Genomic DNA, 18,164 nt, shown 5'->3' on the forward strand with positions numbered 1-18,164 from the left:
AGGAGGAGAGGGCCTGAGCCCTGATCAGCCTGTGTCCAGGACAGTCCCAAGGCTATATCTGTGTGTGTTGTGTGCCTGGAGGTGCAGGAGGCTGGGAGTGAGTCTGGGTCCCATGCCATGGGTGGAGTGTCTTGTGCTGACAGGGCCCTGTCTCTGTATATCTCGGTCAGACCAGGGGCACAATTTCCAAGTGCCCAGACTGGGACATGCTGGGAGCCTGGGACCCTCTCCTTGGTTTTGTTCCCTGGAGGTGGTGGCATCCCGTCTCTGAGGACCCTCCTTGGCATAGGTTCCGCACAGCCCAGCTCCCCACCACATCTTCTGGCCTCCCTCAGCACCACTGTCTTGGATGTATCCCATCCTGGAGGGACATCAGAACTACGATGGGTGCCCCGCCAGTCCCAGGCTCTGGCCTTTTTTTGTTTTAGACAGGGTCTTCCTGTGTAGTTCAGGCTGCTTAAACTCGTGGCAATCCTCCTGCCTCCTGAGTGCTGGGGTTACACATGTACACCACCACACCTGGCTTCAGACTCCGGCATCTTTAGCTGTATCCTCAGTGCTTTTGCCCATGACCTGCATTGGGATGCCCACCTGGTCTCACAGCACATGCATGAGGGGTCTTGGGGCAACTGTTTACTCTGACCAAGGCCCAGGCCACTTCTTTTACTGTGGTCTCCACATCAGCCTTCTTGCTGCTCACCAGCCTCTTTGTCACCCTGTGCAGATCCATTCACAGAAGCCCGCCACCTGGCATCAGACCCATGGCCCTACACCTCCATATAGGAGCTGTTCCCACTGACATTGTAAAAGGCCCTGGGTCAGAGGTACCATCCCTGCCATTCAGGCTCATGTATATGGTCCTGTGATATCCGAGCTCAGAGTAGAGTCTCAGAGTAGAGTCTAGGCACTGGCATTTACTTTTCAAGCAGGGTACACGAGTCTGGGCTCCATCCTTAATTCAAGATGCCCTGTCAGGTCACAGATGAGGAAATGGAGCTGAGTACCAGGTCCCACATAGATACCCAGTCTTGGTCCTGTGCCACTGCCCATGACCTTCACAGGGTTGGGGCTCTGTGTGGCTCAAGGCCTTGCCCCCTCTTTCGTGGTGTAGCACAATGTGCAGTCCACAAGAGCTTGTGGTCTGCCCTGAACTGCACCTCCCTGCCCTGTTCTGCCACCCCAGCTGCCCTACCACTCCCCAGCCTGCCCTGGTTCCCACAGGTCTGAGGCAAAGCCGGCTGGCCGCCGGGGCCGGAGCACATCCCTGAAGGAGCGGCAGCCGGCACGGCCACAGAATGAGCGGGCCAATAGCCTGGACAATGAGCGCTGCCCAGAAACGAGGAGCCAGCTGCAGGTGCAGTAGGGGCAGGGCCCCTGGAGCACATCTGTGGAAGTGCCCACTGTAGGTGGGATGGGGTCATCATGCAGGGCAGTCTGAGTGTATAGTGAGCAGCTGTCCACATGCTCCCTGGTTTCCATGGCTGGTGGCTATAGCAGGTGCAGAGGTACTGGGCTAGGGGAAGAGGATGAGGCATTTGCAGTCTCCTTCTGTGGATGGCCTTGGTGTTTGCAGATCCCCAGGAAGACTGTGTATGACCAGCTGAACCATATCCTCATCTCCGATGACCAGCTCCCCGAGAACATCATTCTTGTCAATACCTCTGACTGGCAGGGGCAGGTAGGAGCAGCCTCTGAAGTTGGGATCATGTGGTACAGCTGAGCAGGGGCCCTGCTGAGCAGCATACCCCAACCCTGCCCCGGGTGCAGTGCTGGAGCAGGCATTTCCCTGGGCATACATGGATCTCCCTGGACTCTGTGAGAGCCAAGGTGGAATGGACAGGGGCTCCAGGTGCTGTGCTGAGGCTGTGTCTGCTCATCCCGCCTAGTTCCTTTCTGATGTCCTGCAGAGGCACACACTCCCCGTAGTGTGCACATGCTCCGCCGCCGATGTCCAGGCAGCCTTCAGCACCATCGTTTCACGGATACAGAGATAGTGAGTCTGTGGCTACATCCCTGGGGTCCACCAGGGGCTGGGGTGCCCAGCACCACCACCCAAGTGCTGGGCACCCCATCCCTGTCTGCTTCCTAGATGGGGAATGTTCCTTGTCCTGGGGGCTGCAGTGGCTTCCCAGACCCTGCCCTTGCTTCAGTTCCGGGGGGTGTCCTATAACTTGGAAGTGGTGGCCAGGGGAGAGGCAGCTTCTATTGGTCACTGTCCCCTGGCTTCAGGTGCATTCAGGCAGATGCCACCCCAGCTTAGGGGTCCAGGGGTAGTGTCCATGGTTTGGTGGTTTCCTGGGGTTGTTACTGCAAGAGCAGCTGTGGCTGGGGATCCAGGTTTCCCTGGAACTTAGCAGGATGGTTTTTGGGCAGGGGACCAGCTCCCCTGAGGCATCTGTCCCTTCTCTGCCCCATCTGCCTTGGGTCGCAGCTGCAACTGCAATTCCCAGCCCCCAACACCCGTGAAGATCGCAGTGGCAGGAGCACAGCATTACCTCAGCGCCATCTTGAGGCTCTTCGTGGAGCAGCTGTCGCACAAGACGCCTGATTGGCTGGGCTATATGCGCTTTCTCATCATCCCCCTGGGTGAGAGCCATAGCCTGACACTGAGCATATGGGCTCAGATGGTTCAGATGCTGTGCTTGGGGTTGAGGCGTTAGTGTGATATGTCTCTGGATTTTTTGTTTGTTTTTGTTTTCCTCGTAACAGGGATTGAACTCAGGACCTTTTGCATTTGCCAGGCAGGTGTGACACCAGAGCTACATTCCCGGCCCTGGTTTTAAAACTTTTGCAGTATATTCATTATTCATTTTATTTAAATGAAAAGTGACACAATTGTCCTAAAAGTTGTTTGGGTAAGAGGATAAAGCCATTGCCCCTGCAACACCAGTGCTGAGCTTCTGTCCCCTTGGCCAGTCTCTGAGATTTAGGATGCCAGATTTGGTCTCCATCAGAAATGCAAAGGAAGGTTCAGCAATAAACCCTTTCAATTACTGGGCCTATGGTAGTTGAGGTCCCTCTTGTCTGTGCAGTGCCCCTTGCTGCAAAACAGACATGGCCAGTCTGTCAACAAGTGTGAGACACTGGTGTCCTGGGGGCCTTTTAGTGGAGCTGCAGGAGGTGGGATTTGTCGCAGCTCCTCCAATGGACATGATAGTGCAGCACAGAGGGTCCAGGGAACACGCGGCTATGGGGTGGCAGCCCAGCCGTGCAGTGATGGCTCCCCTGGCATGCAGGTTCCCACCCTGTGGCCAGGTACCTGGGCTCCGTGGACTACCGCTACCACAACTTCTTCCAGGACCTGGCCTGGAGAGACCTGTTCAACAAGCTGGAGGCCCAGAGTGTAGGTGAGGCCAGGTTGGAGAGGGAACACCCCTGCTATCTACAGCCCCTTGCACTGGAGAAAGGGCCCTTTGTTGCTGAGACCCTTTCCAAGAGAGCTCCCCAAGTGCCTGGTCCTTCTCAGCCTCAGATAGCAAGCAGGGCTGAGCCCCAGGCTTGCTGGGAAGGCCACAAGCCCCAGGGAAAAGGTCTGCTGCATTGGGGAGGAGGCCTTCACCCCTCATCTTGGGACCATGGGTGACACCTTAGCCTCCCTGCACCTGGATCCCACCTGGCCGGCTCATGCCAACTCAGCACCGCCTCCTCGTGCAGTGCAGGACACACCGGACATCGTGTCACGCATCACCCAGTACATCGCAGGGGCCAACTGTGCCCACCAGCTGCCCATTGCTGAGGCCATGCTGACCTACAAGCAGAAGAGGTAATACAGTGGGCCCAGGTTTCGGGGGAGCCTGATGGAGGAGCTGCCCTGCCCTACTTCACAGCCTGCCACCGGCCACTGTCTGTTTGTGGCCTCCTGTCCACACTTGGCCAAGTAGACCAGACTGAACAGCAGGAGCCTCTGCTGACCCCATATCAGACCAGGATTGTGGGCTGGGTTTTAAGCACCTGTCTTTGTGTATGCTGGAGTTTCTCCAATACAGTGCTCCAAGCCTGGGCTTCATAGGTCCTGGGTTTACTGCTTGGTGAACAGTCAGTGTGTACCCTCACTTGCCTAGAGCAGAAGCCTAGGTTGGGTAGAAGTCCTGTTGGGTGACTGACCCCCCCTGCCCCACCCGAGGTGTTGGTCAGGCCTCTGGACAAGCTGCCCCACTTGCAGACAAGGGGAGCAGAGGACAAGTCTTTGGTGGGTGAGAGCCCTTCATCCAGGGTGGTGCAGACCCTACAGTCCATGAGGTCTAGACAGCAGAATGCTGCTGATTTCTAAGCAACATTCAATATTTGCCCTAAACTGAGAGAGTTAAATTAACGGTCTATGAAGCACATTGTGATCCAAGGGAATGGCCAGTCCTCTCCTGGCCAGATCCTGTGCTCCCCAACTGCTGGTAGAGAGGACAGTGATGTCCTTGCATGAAACCCTCTTTGAGGCTGGCCCTTGGTTCAGCGAATTGCCTGGGCTGTGGAGTTCACACCACTCTGTGGTGCCTTAACGTATCTGTTTTCTCTTTGGTGGCTATCTGCAAAGGAAAAGGCACTTTCACTTTGACTTTACTCTAAGGTACAGCTATTTGGCCTGTGCCCCCTTATCTGTCCCAGGCTGGTCTTTAAGGCTTGTTTAGCAGTCACTACCCAAATCCCTCTCCTCTGATACCTGGGGTGGCAGGAAGAACCCTCAGGCAGGGTCCCTGTGAACTGAAGATCAAGTGGGTTGCTCTCCTCTGCCAGCCTTGTATGAGGCAGGAGATGCAGGTGGCCCTGCTGTCTCTGGGGCCTATGTGGCCTGGGCAAGGCCTGCTGGGGGAGGTCCAGACCTTTGCAAGTCTGTGACTCTGAGGCTAAGATAGCATTGCTCAGCTAAACCAGAGGCAGGCACCAGGACCATTCTGACCTCTGGCCATTGCTGCTGAGATCAGAGCCATTTCATGTTAAGTTTGTCCCAAGCACTTCACATTGGTGGACCTGGTCTCCACTGTTCAGGGACATCATTGTGGGAGGTCACAGAACTGGTTCAAGGCACCCCACCTCAAGCCACTGTTTTCTCATCTCAGTCTGGCTCCAGAGTCAGCAGAGGGCAGAGGGACATTTTGCATCTTCTGTAGTTTGCCTGAGGAGGCAGCCACACTGCATGGGGTAACCCCACGTGGGGTAAAGCACTTTTATCCCCAAGGTTGGCTGCACCCTCTGGAAACTTGGATGTGTCAGGTTGCATAATCCCAGGCACCCCTAGTGCTTTCCTGGGCCAAGTGAATCCCACACTGTATCTTCTGCCCCTGCCTCAGGTCATCTGTTCTCTTGGGGAAGCTGCCTTCACCCTGGTACAGAGAGTATGAGGGACCAAACACGCTGTCTTCCAGCCATCCCAGCCATGGGCGGGCTCTGAGCACCCCAACTGTTCTGCTAAACAAGCCCCACAAGTCAAGAGAAAGACCAACCATCTCATGTCCCCACCCCACGCCCTGGCCACCTGGCTGTGTAGCCAGTGGTCTCTGGAATCTGCAGCATGTCCCTCCCAGTGGCCGCAGCTTCTGTCAGGGTTGGCTCGCAGACAGCAGAATGAGGCATGAGGAGACCTTGTTCCATTCCCACCGAACCCTTCCCACCCCACTGCCTTACAGAGGTGACACCGGCACGCAAGCGGTGGGGATGGGTGCCCATGAGGCCGAGCATTCTGGGGAGGGAGCAGAACCCTGCCTGGTGCTGTCCAGCCCTGTTGAGGTACTCTTGCCTGTGTTGTCTCTGCACACACCATGCCTGCTGGCCAGGAGCAGGGCTCGTCCTGTGAGGGTGGTTGGGTTGAGGTCAGACTAGCTAGCTAAGTCCCACATGTCTTTGGTGTGGGGTGAGAGGGCCCCTTGGGCCCTCAGCCATCACACTCTGTATTGCAGCCAATCTTAGGAGCCCAACCAGAAGCCCATGAGCTATAGTGCGGGAGCCCCTCCACATCTGGGGTTGGGTTCTTGTGGCGATCCGGTGTCACCCCTGTTATGCCTGTGCTGGTGTCTGCATGGCCCAGTACGCAGCTTGGCTTTGAGTTTCAGCCGCTTCCTCATATCGTGGCGTCTCCTGTGTCTTGGCCACATGTGGCCCTGGTCAGCCATGCTCTGCCCCTGCGTAACTCAGAGCAGAGCATGGATAAGAGGCTGTTATGCCACCATTGTGGGAGCCCTGCGGAGAGCAGATGGCCCTGGGGGTTGAAGTTCCTACATGCTGGGGACCATTACCACCTGCCTGCCACTTTGACCTTCTGGGCCCAAAAGGACTCAAATGTCACTGAGATTTCCAATCACTGACCTACCCAAGGGGACAGGAGATACCCCACGTGGATGGTTACCCCATGAGACATCCTTTGTGCCTAGGGCCATGAGTCGGAGCAGGCTGGGTCCAGCTCTCAGATCTGAGATGTGGCTTTCCCCAGAGAGTGAATGAACACTGGGGATTTGGTTGGCATCTTCAGTGGTACAAACAGAATCTGTAGAGGTAGATCCATGGATTCTGCCAGGTCTTAGGGGTAGAGATGGAAGAGAGGCAGAGACCCCCTGCGAAGACCTGCCTCAGTTGGCAGCAGCTGGGCCTGCATTCTGGCCAGGACCACACAGTACTGCTGTCTCAACTTGGGGGCACTCCATGTGTCTGAATCCTCTGCCCACAGCAGGCTCTGAGGAAATGGAGATGGAGTTGGTGTTTGGGGCAGGTGGTTAGCTGTCCATGGACCTTGCCAGACCTGCTCCCTGCAGAGGCTACTCCCTAGAACCCCATGTGCTGGATGGTACCCACCACAGAGCTGTCCCTGAGCGGTACTGTTAGCCTGAGCAGTTGGAAATTCCCAGACCATCAAGAGGAAACGTCCACACCCTGACTTTGAGGCTGCCCCCAAATTGGTTGGAGAAGGCTCAGACTACTCTCCAGAAGGTCTGAGGTCTATGGGGCCTGCGTGGCTCCAGGTCCAGCAGGGAACCAGCTTGGTGGGTGGCGTGCACATACAGGACTGAGCTGAGCTGGCTGGTACCTGTGTGTAATGGGCACCTGGATGGAAGGGTGGAACCCTGTGAGCCTATACTAAGACCTTTGCTCCCCAACTGTGGGCTCACCTTGGTTGTCCAGGTACCAAGATCCTTCTCCCTTCCTGCATGTGGCTTGTCAGGGTATCCAAGTATCAAACTGGGCTGAGGCCAGGATAAGCCAGGGCTGGGGCTAAGGGATGGGTCCCTGGGCCTGGGGCTGCTGCCATGGTATAGAGCCAGAAGAAAGATGGCAGCAGTGCCGGGGGAGCATGACTGGGTTTTCCTTACTCTTAGCCCTGATGAAGAGTCCTCTCAGAGGTTCATTCCTTTCGTTGGGGTAAGTACCACCACTCTCCCTGCCAGGTGCTGGGGCCAGGATCCCTTTCCTAAGAGCGCTTTTACATTGGCCCACGTAGTCCACAGCGTCGTCCCTTTGTGAGCCCGGGACTGCCTCAGATTCTCCCTGCTAAGCCCGCTGCTTCCTTCCCATATTTGAGGGGGTGAGACCCATCTAGGTAGGACCTGTGTCCATTTTTCCACACTGCCATGAGCACTGGCATAAGTTCAGATGGTGCTGGGCCCAGCATTGCAGCTCAGGAGGAGAGTTAGAGAGAGGGAGGGCACAACCAGTTTGCTCTGGCTGGGCTGAGGCATGGTTCCTCCCTCAATAGGTGACTAAGGGCACCCTGTTCCCTCCTGCCCCATCTGCATTGCCTTTGCCCTGCCATCATACATCCTGTAGCTGCGGGTCCACTGGGAGACCCTATAGCAGTGAGGCCAGTGACCTCCAGGCAGGTGAGGGATATGGATGGCAGCTAACCCATAGGAATAACAATCACATAGAGCAGCCTTTCCCAGGGGCCTTTGTGTGGTGACAAGTGTACCCTGTGTTCTCTGGCACTTGACCCATCACCGTGTGGCTAAGATCCTGAATTGTTGTCACAGTTCAGTCAGAAGTGACAGCCTTGAGGTGAGTGGCCACCACACTGGATAGTATGGATCTAGTGCTGTTTCACTCAGCCCACACAGGCTTCTGGGGCAATTTCTGTAGCAGGGCAGTATCCCTCACACCAGCCTCCTGGTCTTGACATCCAGACTCGTGGGCTTCTCCTATGTCCTGGGGACAATAGTATGGCAGCAGTAAGGACACGGGCCTATCCAACTGAGCTCCAAGGCAGGGACTGGGCAGGGCATGTGGAGGGGCGGCTGATAACCTGTGGCCTCCAGTAGTGTCTTGCTTTCCAGGTTGTGAAGGTGGGGATCGTGGAGCCATCCTCTGCCACATCAGGTAGTTTCATCCCTTCCTGAGTCCAAGTGAGTGGTCCTTGGGACAGGTGGTCCTGCAGCTTAGTGGTATCTTGAGCTTAGTGGGGCTGGTCTAGCCCTGCCACTTTTGCTCAGAGTTAGGCCATGCAGAACTCCTGGACAAGGAAGAGAACCTCCTACCATCTCTGGCCTAGGCCTCTCTGCCTGTCCCAATCCCTGCCCTACTGCCAGAGGGGCTCATGGCCATCTCAGATCCTGGTCCCCCAGGCCTGGCCACAGCCTCACTGCTGGCCTGTGACTCCTCCCAAAGGTGACTCAGATGATGCAGCCCCCTCAGGACCCAGTGTGCTCTCCTCCACCCCACCATCCACGTCGCCCGCAGCCAAGGAGGCCTCACCCACCCCACCATCCTCGCCATCGGTGAGCGGAGGCTTATCCTCTCCCAGGTAAATGGCACATCATCACCTTGCTTGTTCTGAGGTGACACTCACCCCCATGTATCCAACCCATCAGAGCCCTGTGGCCAAGGTCCTGCCTTGCCATCTGCAATCAGAACATGGGGTGGGCCCAGCTTTTTCACTGTGTGGCACAGGGGACAGAAGTCACTATGCTGCAAATGCCGATGGGCTATTCAGAGCTTTCCCACAGCTCTGCTCTTGGGGGGTTCTTTCTCAAGAGTGGCTGAAGCTGTGGGGCAGCTATAGGCTCCTCAGATCTCCTCCTGGGGGCAGCTGCCAGGCCACCTGGATCTTGATCACTGCTCACCCAGACAGAGCCGGGCTTCACAGGGGGGTTTGGGCCTTGAGGCCCAGGCAGTGCTAACTCCTCAACCAAGGCCCTCCAGCTGGCCTGGCATGACAACAGTGCCAGGGCCACAGGCACTGACTGGCATTCCACCCAGCCTTCATGCAAATGGCCCAACAGAGCATCCTGTAGTCCGTGGCCAGCAAGTCAGGACAGGTGCCAGCCACACTTTTTGCCTGTGACAGCAATGCTGCTGTCTCCAGAATGGCAGCTGTGAGTGTGAGCACTTCCCTCTGCCTTTCACAGCCAGGGTGTCGGCGCCGAGCTCATGGGGCTACAGGTGGACTACTGGACAGCAGCACCTTCTGCAGACAGGAAGAGGGATGCCGAGAAGAAGGACCTGCCCACCACCAAAAACACACTCAAGTGCACTTTCCGGTCCCTCCAGGTCAGCAGGCTGCCCAGCGGTGGCGAGGTCACAGCCACGCCTACCATGTCCATGACCGTGGTCACCAAGGAGAAGAACAAGAAGGGTGAGGTGGGGGGTGGGCTGAGCAGGGCTGGACAGTGGGAGAGGGTGGACCTTGGTGATTATTTGGGACAGGGAGACGTCACCCACCAGCATACCCATGTTTAGTTCTCAGTAAACTTGAGGGGCCCAGGGCTGACCTCAAGTGGGGACTGGCAAAGTATGCTGGATAATGCAGCCTCCTTGGGCCTGGGCAATCCTCCTGTCCTATTTGGCTTGAGGAGCTCTGGCCAGCCAGGCCTGAGGGAGCAGTGGGACACAGCAGGGCCCTTTTCTTCCCAGTGATGTTTTTGCCCAAGAAAACAAAAGACAAAGATGTGGAATCCAAGAGTCAGTGCATCGAGGGCATCAGCCGCCTGATCTGCACAGCCAAGCATCAGCAGAACATGTTGCGGGGTGAGCATAGCAGCTGGGCAATTGGGGGTCTGGTTTGTGACCCACGGTCTCATTTGGTTCCATCTATAAAACATAATAGCAGAGTGGAGGGGCAGCTCTTGGGGTGACTTTTAAAATCTAGCACAAATACTGCTTGTTTTGCTGTGAAACACATGACATAGTTTACACTCAGAACATGTTCTGATGAAGCACGCACTTGAATGCATTGAAAAGCTTTTCGAATCCAAGTAATTTTTAAATTCTTTCTGTATTTTTCAAAAACTGATTTGTATATTTCAAAGTGTTTGACAGAGGGTCTTCCCAAAGAACTGATCCAGAACATGGAGTTCTCTGGGTTTTCCTTTTTGTTATCTGTGTCTGATGACCTCCAGGTGGGAGTCATCCTGGTCTGGCACAGGGACTTCCAGATGCAGTTGTTTTCAGGGGGGCTTGCCAAGTCTCACACCTGACCCTGTTGGGAGGAGAGTGTTGGAAAAGTAGCTTCTGGCTGAGACACTGGCTGGGCTTTTGTCCTTTGAGGGCAGGCAGCAGAAAGGGCCTGGTGAGCAGGGTTCCCGGGTGGTCTGTGTCTCCAGCTTTGGGCCCCTTGTCCTTCTGGCCCACAGGAAGGTGGTGGGCTGGGTGGGCTGGCGGGCAGGCAGTCAGGCAGTACTCTCCCACAGTCCTCATCGACGGCGTGGAGTGCAGTGATGTCAAGTTCTTCCAGCTGGCCGCCCAGTGGTCCTCGCATGTGAAGCACTTCCCCATCTGCATCTTTGGACACTCCAAGGCTACCTTCTAGCCCCACTCATGGAGGGGCCGGCATGGGACCGTGGAGAGGCCGAGGTTTCTGTTAACATTTCAATTTATTACAATGACAGATCCTTAAAAACGCAAAGCAACAGTCTTAAGTAGGAATGTACTTGCAGCTGGAAACTAAGGTCAGCTCCCTACTGGGCGCTAAGTAATTGCTCTGCTTATTAACCAGACATTTGGCCCAGGAAGGTGTGTTCCACCCACAGGAGCACCCCAGAGCTCACAGTAAGGAGGGTTCTGCCTGTGTCCTTCCCTTTCTAGAAGCCAGGACACTGCTTCCGCAGGGAGCTCAGAGCTTGGTTGTGAGAGGCCAAAGGTTGCAGGGATGCTTAGCTTCCTGGCAAGGGACCCCCTCCATCCCAGCACCACCCACTGTGGGGCTCCAAATAAACTCCAGCCTCCAGGCAGAGGTTTTATAGTAGCAGATCTTTCTAATGCTCTCAAATACATGTTACCATGTAGCTGCCAAACAGCTGTTGCTCTCCTGAAATCCCCACCGGGCCCTACCCACCCCCATCCCCTCACTTGTCTGAGAGTGAGGCTGCCAAGACTTGGACTCTTAGGCCCAGGGGTTCCCCACAAATGTCCAGCGTCCAGGCCCTCTGTGCATTGTCCACCCACTTACCTGCCTGTTGTCCGGCAGTGTCATATGGGTCTGGGTTGAGATTCAGGATTGGTCAACTGGTGAGCGGTGAATATGCAGGATGTTAAGCAACTGTGTGGCCAGCGAAGGGTTAGGCAGGCTGGCCTGTCATAGGGCCCAGGTACCCCTGCAGTGCTGAGGGCCCTCCTGACCATGCTTCTGAGAACAGTAGGATCCTATCCTGGAGCGAAGCCCTGCCTCCACCTGCCCATGCATCAGGAGAAGATTGTTCACCAGACTACCTGCCTCAGCAGGTCAACAAGTTTGGGGGAATAGCTCAGTTCTGCTTCTCTCACCAAATCCACACTTGGGATCACCTAGAAAAAGCCACCTGGCTCCCTCCTTGGAAATGGTAGCCCTGCCACAAACACTAATGGCCCTCCCAGAAGCTCTGTGCTTGGTGTCTTGAGGGCTGCACAAAGCTCTGCTTAGAAAACAGTGCCATATTCAGGACTGGCCAAGTCATAGAGGGGGCCCCATCTTCTTGAGACGATGGCCCATTTCCTTACCCATGACCTACTTGCTTACCTCCTCCTGTCCCAAGTGGCTGAACAGAGTCCAGTTTGTCCAGTGCTAGCCCTGGAGCTAGGAGCTAGGCCTGGGTTCTGCCCCAGTTCCCTGGGTGCAGGCCTTGAGTAGCCTGAGAATGTCCTTCCCATGAGCCCCTGCTGATGTGCTGTGTTTCACCCTTCACCTAGGACCAGAGCCTGAGGCACTGCCTAGCAGGCAGCCTCTCTGCAGGGCCCTTTGAAGAGCTGGAAAGGGATCAGGCTAGTTTAGTGTCAAGTGCTGGGGACATTGGCCTTTGAGCTTCAGGGCCTGTTTTATCTTCCCATCCAGCTTCTTCTTAAAAGTCACCATTAAGAGGAAAGGGATATGGCTTGGCTTTCTAGCCTTCAGGGAACAGGAGCTGCCCAGCTTTCCCTGCTGTGGACAGCCCTTTCTTGGAGACCACCTCCCTTGTGATTGGCCCCACAGTCCCACCCTTGCTCAGGTAAGGAATGGCCCTGGGCAGAACCTCCATCCAGCGACTAGCCCATGGCTGGGCCTGCAGAGCTAGTGCCCATCTGTCCTGCACCAAGCGCTTGCTGTTCAGTCCCTATTACAGCAGTCTCTGTGTCAGTAAAGTGTGCGGGTGGAGCCTCCCTTCAGACTGCCTCAGTTTCAGTTGGAGAGATGGTCTCATTTTCCCTCCCTACCTCATGGAGCTGTTCTAGGGATTCATGGAAAAGCACTTTGACCTCTGGAGGGGTGAGAAGCCAAAGCCATCTGACAGCTGATGTGACCAGGGCAGTGGGGAGTGGGTGTGGTGGTTCCCTGTTCAAAATAGATTTCCTGGCCCCACTAGCCACAGCCAGACAGCCCCAGGCTTCCCTGCGTGGCCACCTCTGTCCCTGGCCTTGTCCTTGTCCCTCCCAGCACCTTGGCTGCCCTGCCCTGCAGAGGGGCCAAGGTCCCAAGGTAGGCCCAGACCTGCTCCCAGCTCGCAGTGACTGGTGTCTACAGTGTACGTGTTGCTAATTTTTTAAGTGGGAAGCAGGATTAATGTAAATAGGCGCTAATCTGTCCCATGTGGCCATGTGGACGACTCTAAGGTGCTGAAGCGACATTAATAAACTGAGGGCACTCTGGCCGCTCTCTGCTCGGACTCCTCTCTACCACAGCGTGGGGGACACTGACACGGGTGGGGGCGTGCGTGGGACCGGAAGCGGAAGCTTGGGGCAAGGCATTGAGCGGAAGTTCCTAAGGCAGGGCTCCCCGCTGCTTGGGCCTTCTGGGATTCTGGTGTCTGGGCTTTGCGTTCGACGCTTTTCCGCGGTGAGCCCAATCCTGTCTGGACCCCACAGACTTCACCCTCCTTGGTCCCTCACCCCACGGTCCCCTCCCCTCTTTGTTCCTGACCTCCACAGACTCCGCCCCTCTGTCCGACGTCAGACCACGGCCTCCGCCCCTCTCCGGGCAGGGACCCCACAGGCCCCGCCCCAGGACCCCTCCCCACCATGCTTCCTTCCGGACTCTCCCTGGCTCCTTAGTTGTACGCTCCGCAGTGCAGACCCGGTGAGTGGGTCGTAAGCAGGCCTGGGGCCAGGTCATGGGCTTGGAAGCAAGGTCACAGTGGAGTAGGGAGGCGGCTGAGGGCAGGCACCCATAAGCGGGAAGCAGGGGTCCTAGACAGGGTGTCGGGGAGGCCGTGAAAAGCTGATCAGGTCGTGCGGTGAGCAGGACAGAGGCAGAGAAGGGCAGCGTCAGCTTCTGCCTGAGATGCAGGAGCTGTGGGAGGTCACCCGGAGGGCCCACAGCGGGGCAAGGGGCTGGAAGAAGACCCTAGCAGAACCTCACCTTGCTGCCAAGGAGCCTTGGGAGCTGGGGACCCTGCTCCACCCTATCCTGCTCAGCCTCCCAGAGAGCCCAAAGGTGCGGACTCACTCGCAGGGAGCAGAGATGGACAGCGGGCAGCTGTGTCCCCCAGAGAGAACGTGGTGGTCGCAGTGCGCTGAGGAGTGCAAGCAGCTCCCTCCCCCTCACAGCCCAGTGGCAGCCTGGGGCCAGCCAAGTACCCAGAGCAGCACTGTGCAAGGACTGCAGACGCAGGACTGGGTAAGCAGGAGGCTTCTCTGGAAATCCAAGCGGGGAGGTGGGACATGGTTTCAGGGCATGGAGAAGAGGCTACTGAGCCCCAGGAGAGAGGGGTACTGTATGAGGGACAAGGGGCTTGCTCTCTGTTGCTATTATGGCCACCAAGATAGTTTGAACCCCATTTTCCTCCCTCTGTTGGGCACAGTGGAGCAGCCACCTGAGGTGAGGAAGAGGGTGCGGGACACATCTACCTCAGCCCTCACCAGTCCAGTGCTTTTCCGTACCCAGTGCCTCCCATTTCTAGGAGAAGTATCCCGAAGTGGCAGAGAGAATGAAGTCCCCCTAGCAGGGACAGTACCCTCCCTACCAGGTTCAGCTACCACTGAAACACCCATGGCATCTCTGCCTGTGACAACCCCAGGCTGGAATCAAATCCCCTGTCCCCAGCCCCTGAACAGCAAGCAATGAATGAGGTTCACACACAGTAGTAGTGGCCAGAGGGGCAGACACAGCTGCACAGACCTGGGGACACTCCATAAGCAGAGGAAGCCAGACTACCTGTGTGGTTCTGTCTAGGGAGGGGTCCCAGCCCAGTTAGATGGTCCAGGCTGTCACCAGACAAGTGCACAAGGGGCTCCTGACCATGCAGCCAGGCTACTGTGGGGAGCCTGCCAGGCTGTGTACTACAGTGCATGTGTATGCGCATATGCTCACTGAGTCAGAGGCTGAGGGGAAACAAGCTAGCTCCAAGCTATGAGGCAATGTTGTGCCCTCCCAGGCAAGTCCTACAGGACCCAGTGGCTTCAAGGTTCCTAAGTTTGCCAGGTGCAGGGCCAGTGTGACAACCCGCCAGCAGATGCGTCAACTTTTATGAGGCCAGCATTGTATGGCAGTCTGGACCACAGGCATCAGTGACCACCTGCTGAAGACTGCCCAGGAGGAAGATGGATGCGCAACTTCCAGCCTGCACAAGTGGTGAGGAAAAACCACAGGTCCCTCTGGCTGAAGAGGCCGGGATATGGAGAGACACTGAATCTACACCAGGTTTCTGCCTGGGGACAAGGAGTTGCTGCACCTGGCCCCACTTCGAGGTTGGGTCCTGTGCAATGTTCCTGGGCCTCTTCCCTTCACTGCTCTGTGGCTCTGCTGCTGGTTGTGGCCCTGAGGCCACTACTAGGGTCCAGAAGGAGGGGACAGTAATCCATATAGATTCAACAGCAGGCTGAAAGAGATGAACTAGTGAAGAAGGCCTGCTTACACTGGATACAGGAATAACATTAGGAAATAAGCAAAGCCTGTTTGAAAGTAACTTCAAAACCCTCCAGAAGAATCAGAGACCTGACCAATGGGAAGAGATGTTGTGTTCATGAAGAATACTTGACAGCTTAGGAGGATTCTCTGGAGGCGTTACATGATTGTGTATCATAATAAAATAAAATAATAAAAATGCTATAAACACTTATTTTCTCTTTTGATCCCACAAACCAAAGTTCCTATGGAAAATAAGAATACCTAGGACAGCTTCAACCCAGCAGACAAGAATTCATGTTACAAAACTTTGATTACCACAGTAATTAAATCAAACTTATACTAAGGTGCTATAAATATCTGGATAGAAAAGATTAAATGGTCACTGCAGAAATATATCATCTGCCTAGAAAAATCTCAAGTCAGTTGAAACATTTTTGCGCACAAATGAAAGAGGAAACTTGATTATATGATTACCATTACTTACTAGTTTCAACACACTAAAAATAGGCAACCAGGGGCCAGGGATTTAGCTCAGTGGTTCTGCCACCTGCCTTGCAGGCTCAAGGTCCTGAGTTTGATCCCTGGTACCAATAATAATAATAGTAATAACCAGAAATTGTGATGGAAAAGATTCCATTTACTGTAGCAACATGAAATATGAAATCTTTAAAATTAAATCTGTTCTCCATGGCACTGCACCTGCCTCGCAAGTACAGAATCCTGAGTTTGATCCCTAGTGCTGCAGGAAAAAAAAATCTTGTGCTAGTGAAGTGTTTCTCACCTATAATTCTAGCAATTTGGATGGCTGAGGCAGCAAGACCAAGTTTAAGGCCTGTCTAAGGTACTTGGTGAGACCCTGTTTCAAATTGAAAAAGTGTTCTAGATGTCACTTAGTGGTAGATCACTTGTCTAGCGTGTGTAAGGCCCTCCCTAGATTCAACCCCAGTACCACAAAAGAAGCAAAAAGGAGGGAGGGAAAATCTCTTTTTTTGGGTGTGGATATAGTTTAAGACAGTCTCACTGTGTTAATTCAGGCTGGTTTTGAACTCATTATGTAGCCCAGGCTGACCTCAAACTTGCAGTAATCCTCCTGCCTCGGCCTCCAAAGTGTTGGCATCATAGGTGTGCACCACCACTCCTGGCTTCTTCAATACCCGTGCAAGAAACGCTATTACTGAGTAACATATGGGACACTTTATGGAAATATGTACCATGTTACTGGATGGACATTTAATTGGGGGGGTACTGGATATGGAACCCAGGACCTTGCACTATGCTACATTCCTAGCTTTTTATTTGTTTTTATTTTGAGACAAGTTCTCACTAAGTTGATAAATTGCCCAAGGTAGGCTTGAACTTGTGATCTTCCTGCCTCAGTCTCTCAGCCTGCTGGAATTACAGGTTTACACTTGGCTATATTCAATGTTTTAAACCTACCAGTTTTCCCAAAAATAATTCAGTGCAATATTTATTTTAAAATGTTCATGAATGGGAAATTTTACTCAAAATTCATGTAGTGTTTTAAAGTTTTTGTTACATAACATATTGCCCCCAGAACTTAGCACTTAAGACAAAAAGTATTTTGCCTCAGTTTATGTAGGCCAGGGGTGTGGGAGCTGCTTAGCTAGATGGCTTTGGTTTGGTCTGTCAAAACATTACGATTAGTCCAAGCCACAATAATCTGAAAGCCTGAGTATGGCTAGAGGACTGCTTTTGTGGTAGCACCCTCCAAGGCTGGTGGGAGGCCCTGGATTCTCCCCATGTGGGTCAGCCTGGCAGCCCCCTCTAGCCCCAGTGGAGAGAGCAAAGTGGAAGCTACAGTGGCTTTTACACTGCATCATTCCCACAATACCCTTTGGTTACACTGGTTGTCACACTTCCTGTAGAAGGGAGTAGTACAGGGTTTGACTCCCAGGAGGGGGGATGGGAAGGTTCCTGGGAGGAGGCTGACACAGGCAGTAAATCTTACTCTAGTCCTGAGGGCCTGCAGAGCCCAAGCAGCATAGATGAAGTGTGGTATACCTGAAACCATCACAGTGGAGCTGCAGAACCCCAGAGACAAAGCCTCAGAGGCAGTGGAGAAAAGCAGGGACCCTTCAAAGGGCCAGCAGAGAGGCTGACAGCTGTCTTTTGACAGCCAGAATACTGAAGGTTGGCATGCATATGCTGAGAGAAAATCATGGTTAGCTTTTGATTTATGCCTAGCAAATTATCTTTTACAAAGAGGGCAGATAAATTATAAGCAAAAAAGAATTTCCCCCTATCACTTCCGTTCTGTGGATAGGCATCAAAGGACAGGAAAAAAAAAAAAAAGACAAAGAATTAGGGTTTTAAAAAAAGGCAGCACTGGGAATTTAGCTCAGTGGTTCTGCACCTGCCTCGCAAGTGCAAGGTCCTGAGTTCAATCCCTGATACCAAAAACAAAGCAAAACCAAACAAACAAACAAAACTGAGCCAAATAGCACACTTGTAATCCTAGTACTCTGGGAAGCAGAAGCAGAAGGATCACAAGGAGGATCCTGAGCAACTTAGTGACCCTGTCTCAAAAAGGAAGAGAAAAAAGGGCTGGGATGTAGCTCAGTAAAAAAAAAAGTGAACAAATTGGAACTAGCATTTATGGGCTCAGCAGACATTGAGTATCCTTCATAGAAATTTCGGATAGGATTGGAATAGACCTCAGGTGGAGCTGTGAGGGAGCTGAAGGGTTCTGAGTCCCTTGTATCCCTTGAGAACACAATGGAGATGTCTGTCAGTGTTGGGCTCTGATGGGTTTGCCTGCACAGTGTGCTTGCATTAGAGAATGGAAGAGCTATGTCCCAACAAGGAAAAGAGAGTATGGAATAAAAATAACAAGGAGTAGGGGCTGGGGATTTAGCTCTGAGGTTCAGCCACCTGCCTCTCAAGCACAGGTCCCGAGTTCAACCCCCAGTACCAAAAAAAAAAAAAAAAAAAAAAAAAA

At 54.1% G+C, this 18,164-nt stretch overlaps 1 protein-coding gene across 4 annotated transcripts in view; it reads left to right on the top strand.

Annotated features, from left to right (window-relative positions):
* Pacs2 (phosphofurin acidic cluster sorting protein 2) overlaps positions 1-13,812 on the top strand; it is a 36,256-nt gene extending 22,444 nt beyond the window's left edge. For 2 of the 4 annotated variants that reach the window (XR_004518352.1, XR_004518353.1), the window contains exons 13-25: positions 1,222-1,354; positions 1,574-1,678; positions 1,887-1,993; positions 2,432-2,586; positions 3,237-3,347; positions 3,655-3,763; positions 7,299-7,341; positions 8,250-8,292; positions 8,581-8,716; positions 9,321-9,547; positions 9,826-9,939; positions 10,602-13,435; positions 13,730-13,812. Coding sequence is in view for 1 of the 4 variants with exons in the window: in XM_010607361.3 (XP_010605663.1) it covers positions 1,222-1,354; positions 1,574-1,678; positions 1,887-1,993; positions 2,432-2,586; positions 3,237-3,347; positions 3,592-3,763; positions 4,529-4,561; positions 7,299-7,341; positions 8,250-8,292; positions 8,581-8,716; positions 9,321-9,547; positions 9,826-9,939; positions 10,602-10,720 (1,498 nt within the window). In the remaining 3 variants the exon portion in view is untranslated. Of the gene's footprint in view, positions 1-1,221; positions 1,355-1,573; positions 1,679-1,886; positions 1,994-2,431; positions 2,587-3,236; positions 3,348-3,591; positions 3,764-4,528; positions 4,562-7,298; positions 7,342-8,249; positions 8,293-8,580; positions 8,717-9,320; positions 9,548-9,825; positions 9,940-10,601; positions 13,634-13,729 lie in introns of those variants that run through there. The other 2 variants (XR_004518351.1, XM_010607361.3) reach the window with 2 other exon arrangements.
* Positions 13,813-18,164: the final 4,352 nt, after the last annotated feature.

The sequence above is a fragment of the Fukomys damarensis genome, unplaced genomic scaffold, assembly GCF_012274545.1.
Source record: "Fukomys damarensis isolate Sample0158 unplaced genomic scaffold, DMR_v1.0_HiC HiC_scaffold_21, whole genome shotgun sequence".
Taxonomy (NCBI): domain Eukaryota; kingdom Metazoa; phylum Chordata; class Mammalia; order Rodentia; family Bathyergidae; genus Fukomys; species Fukomys damarensis.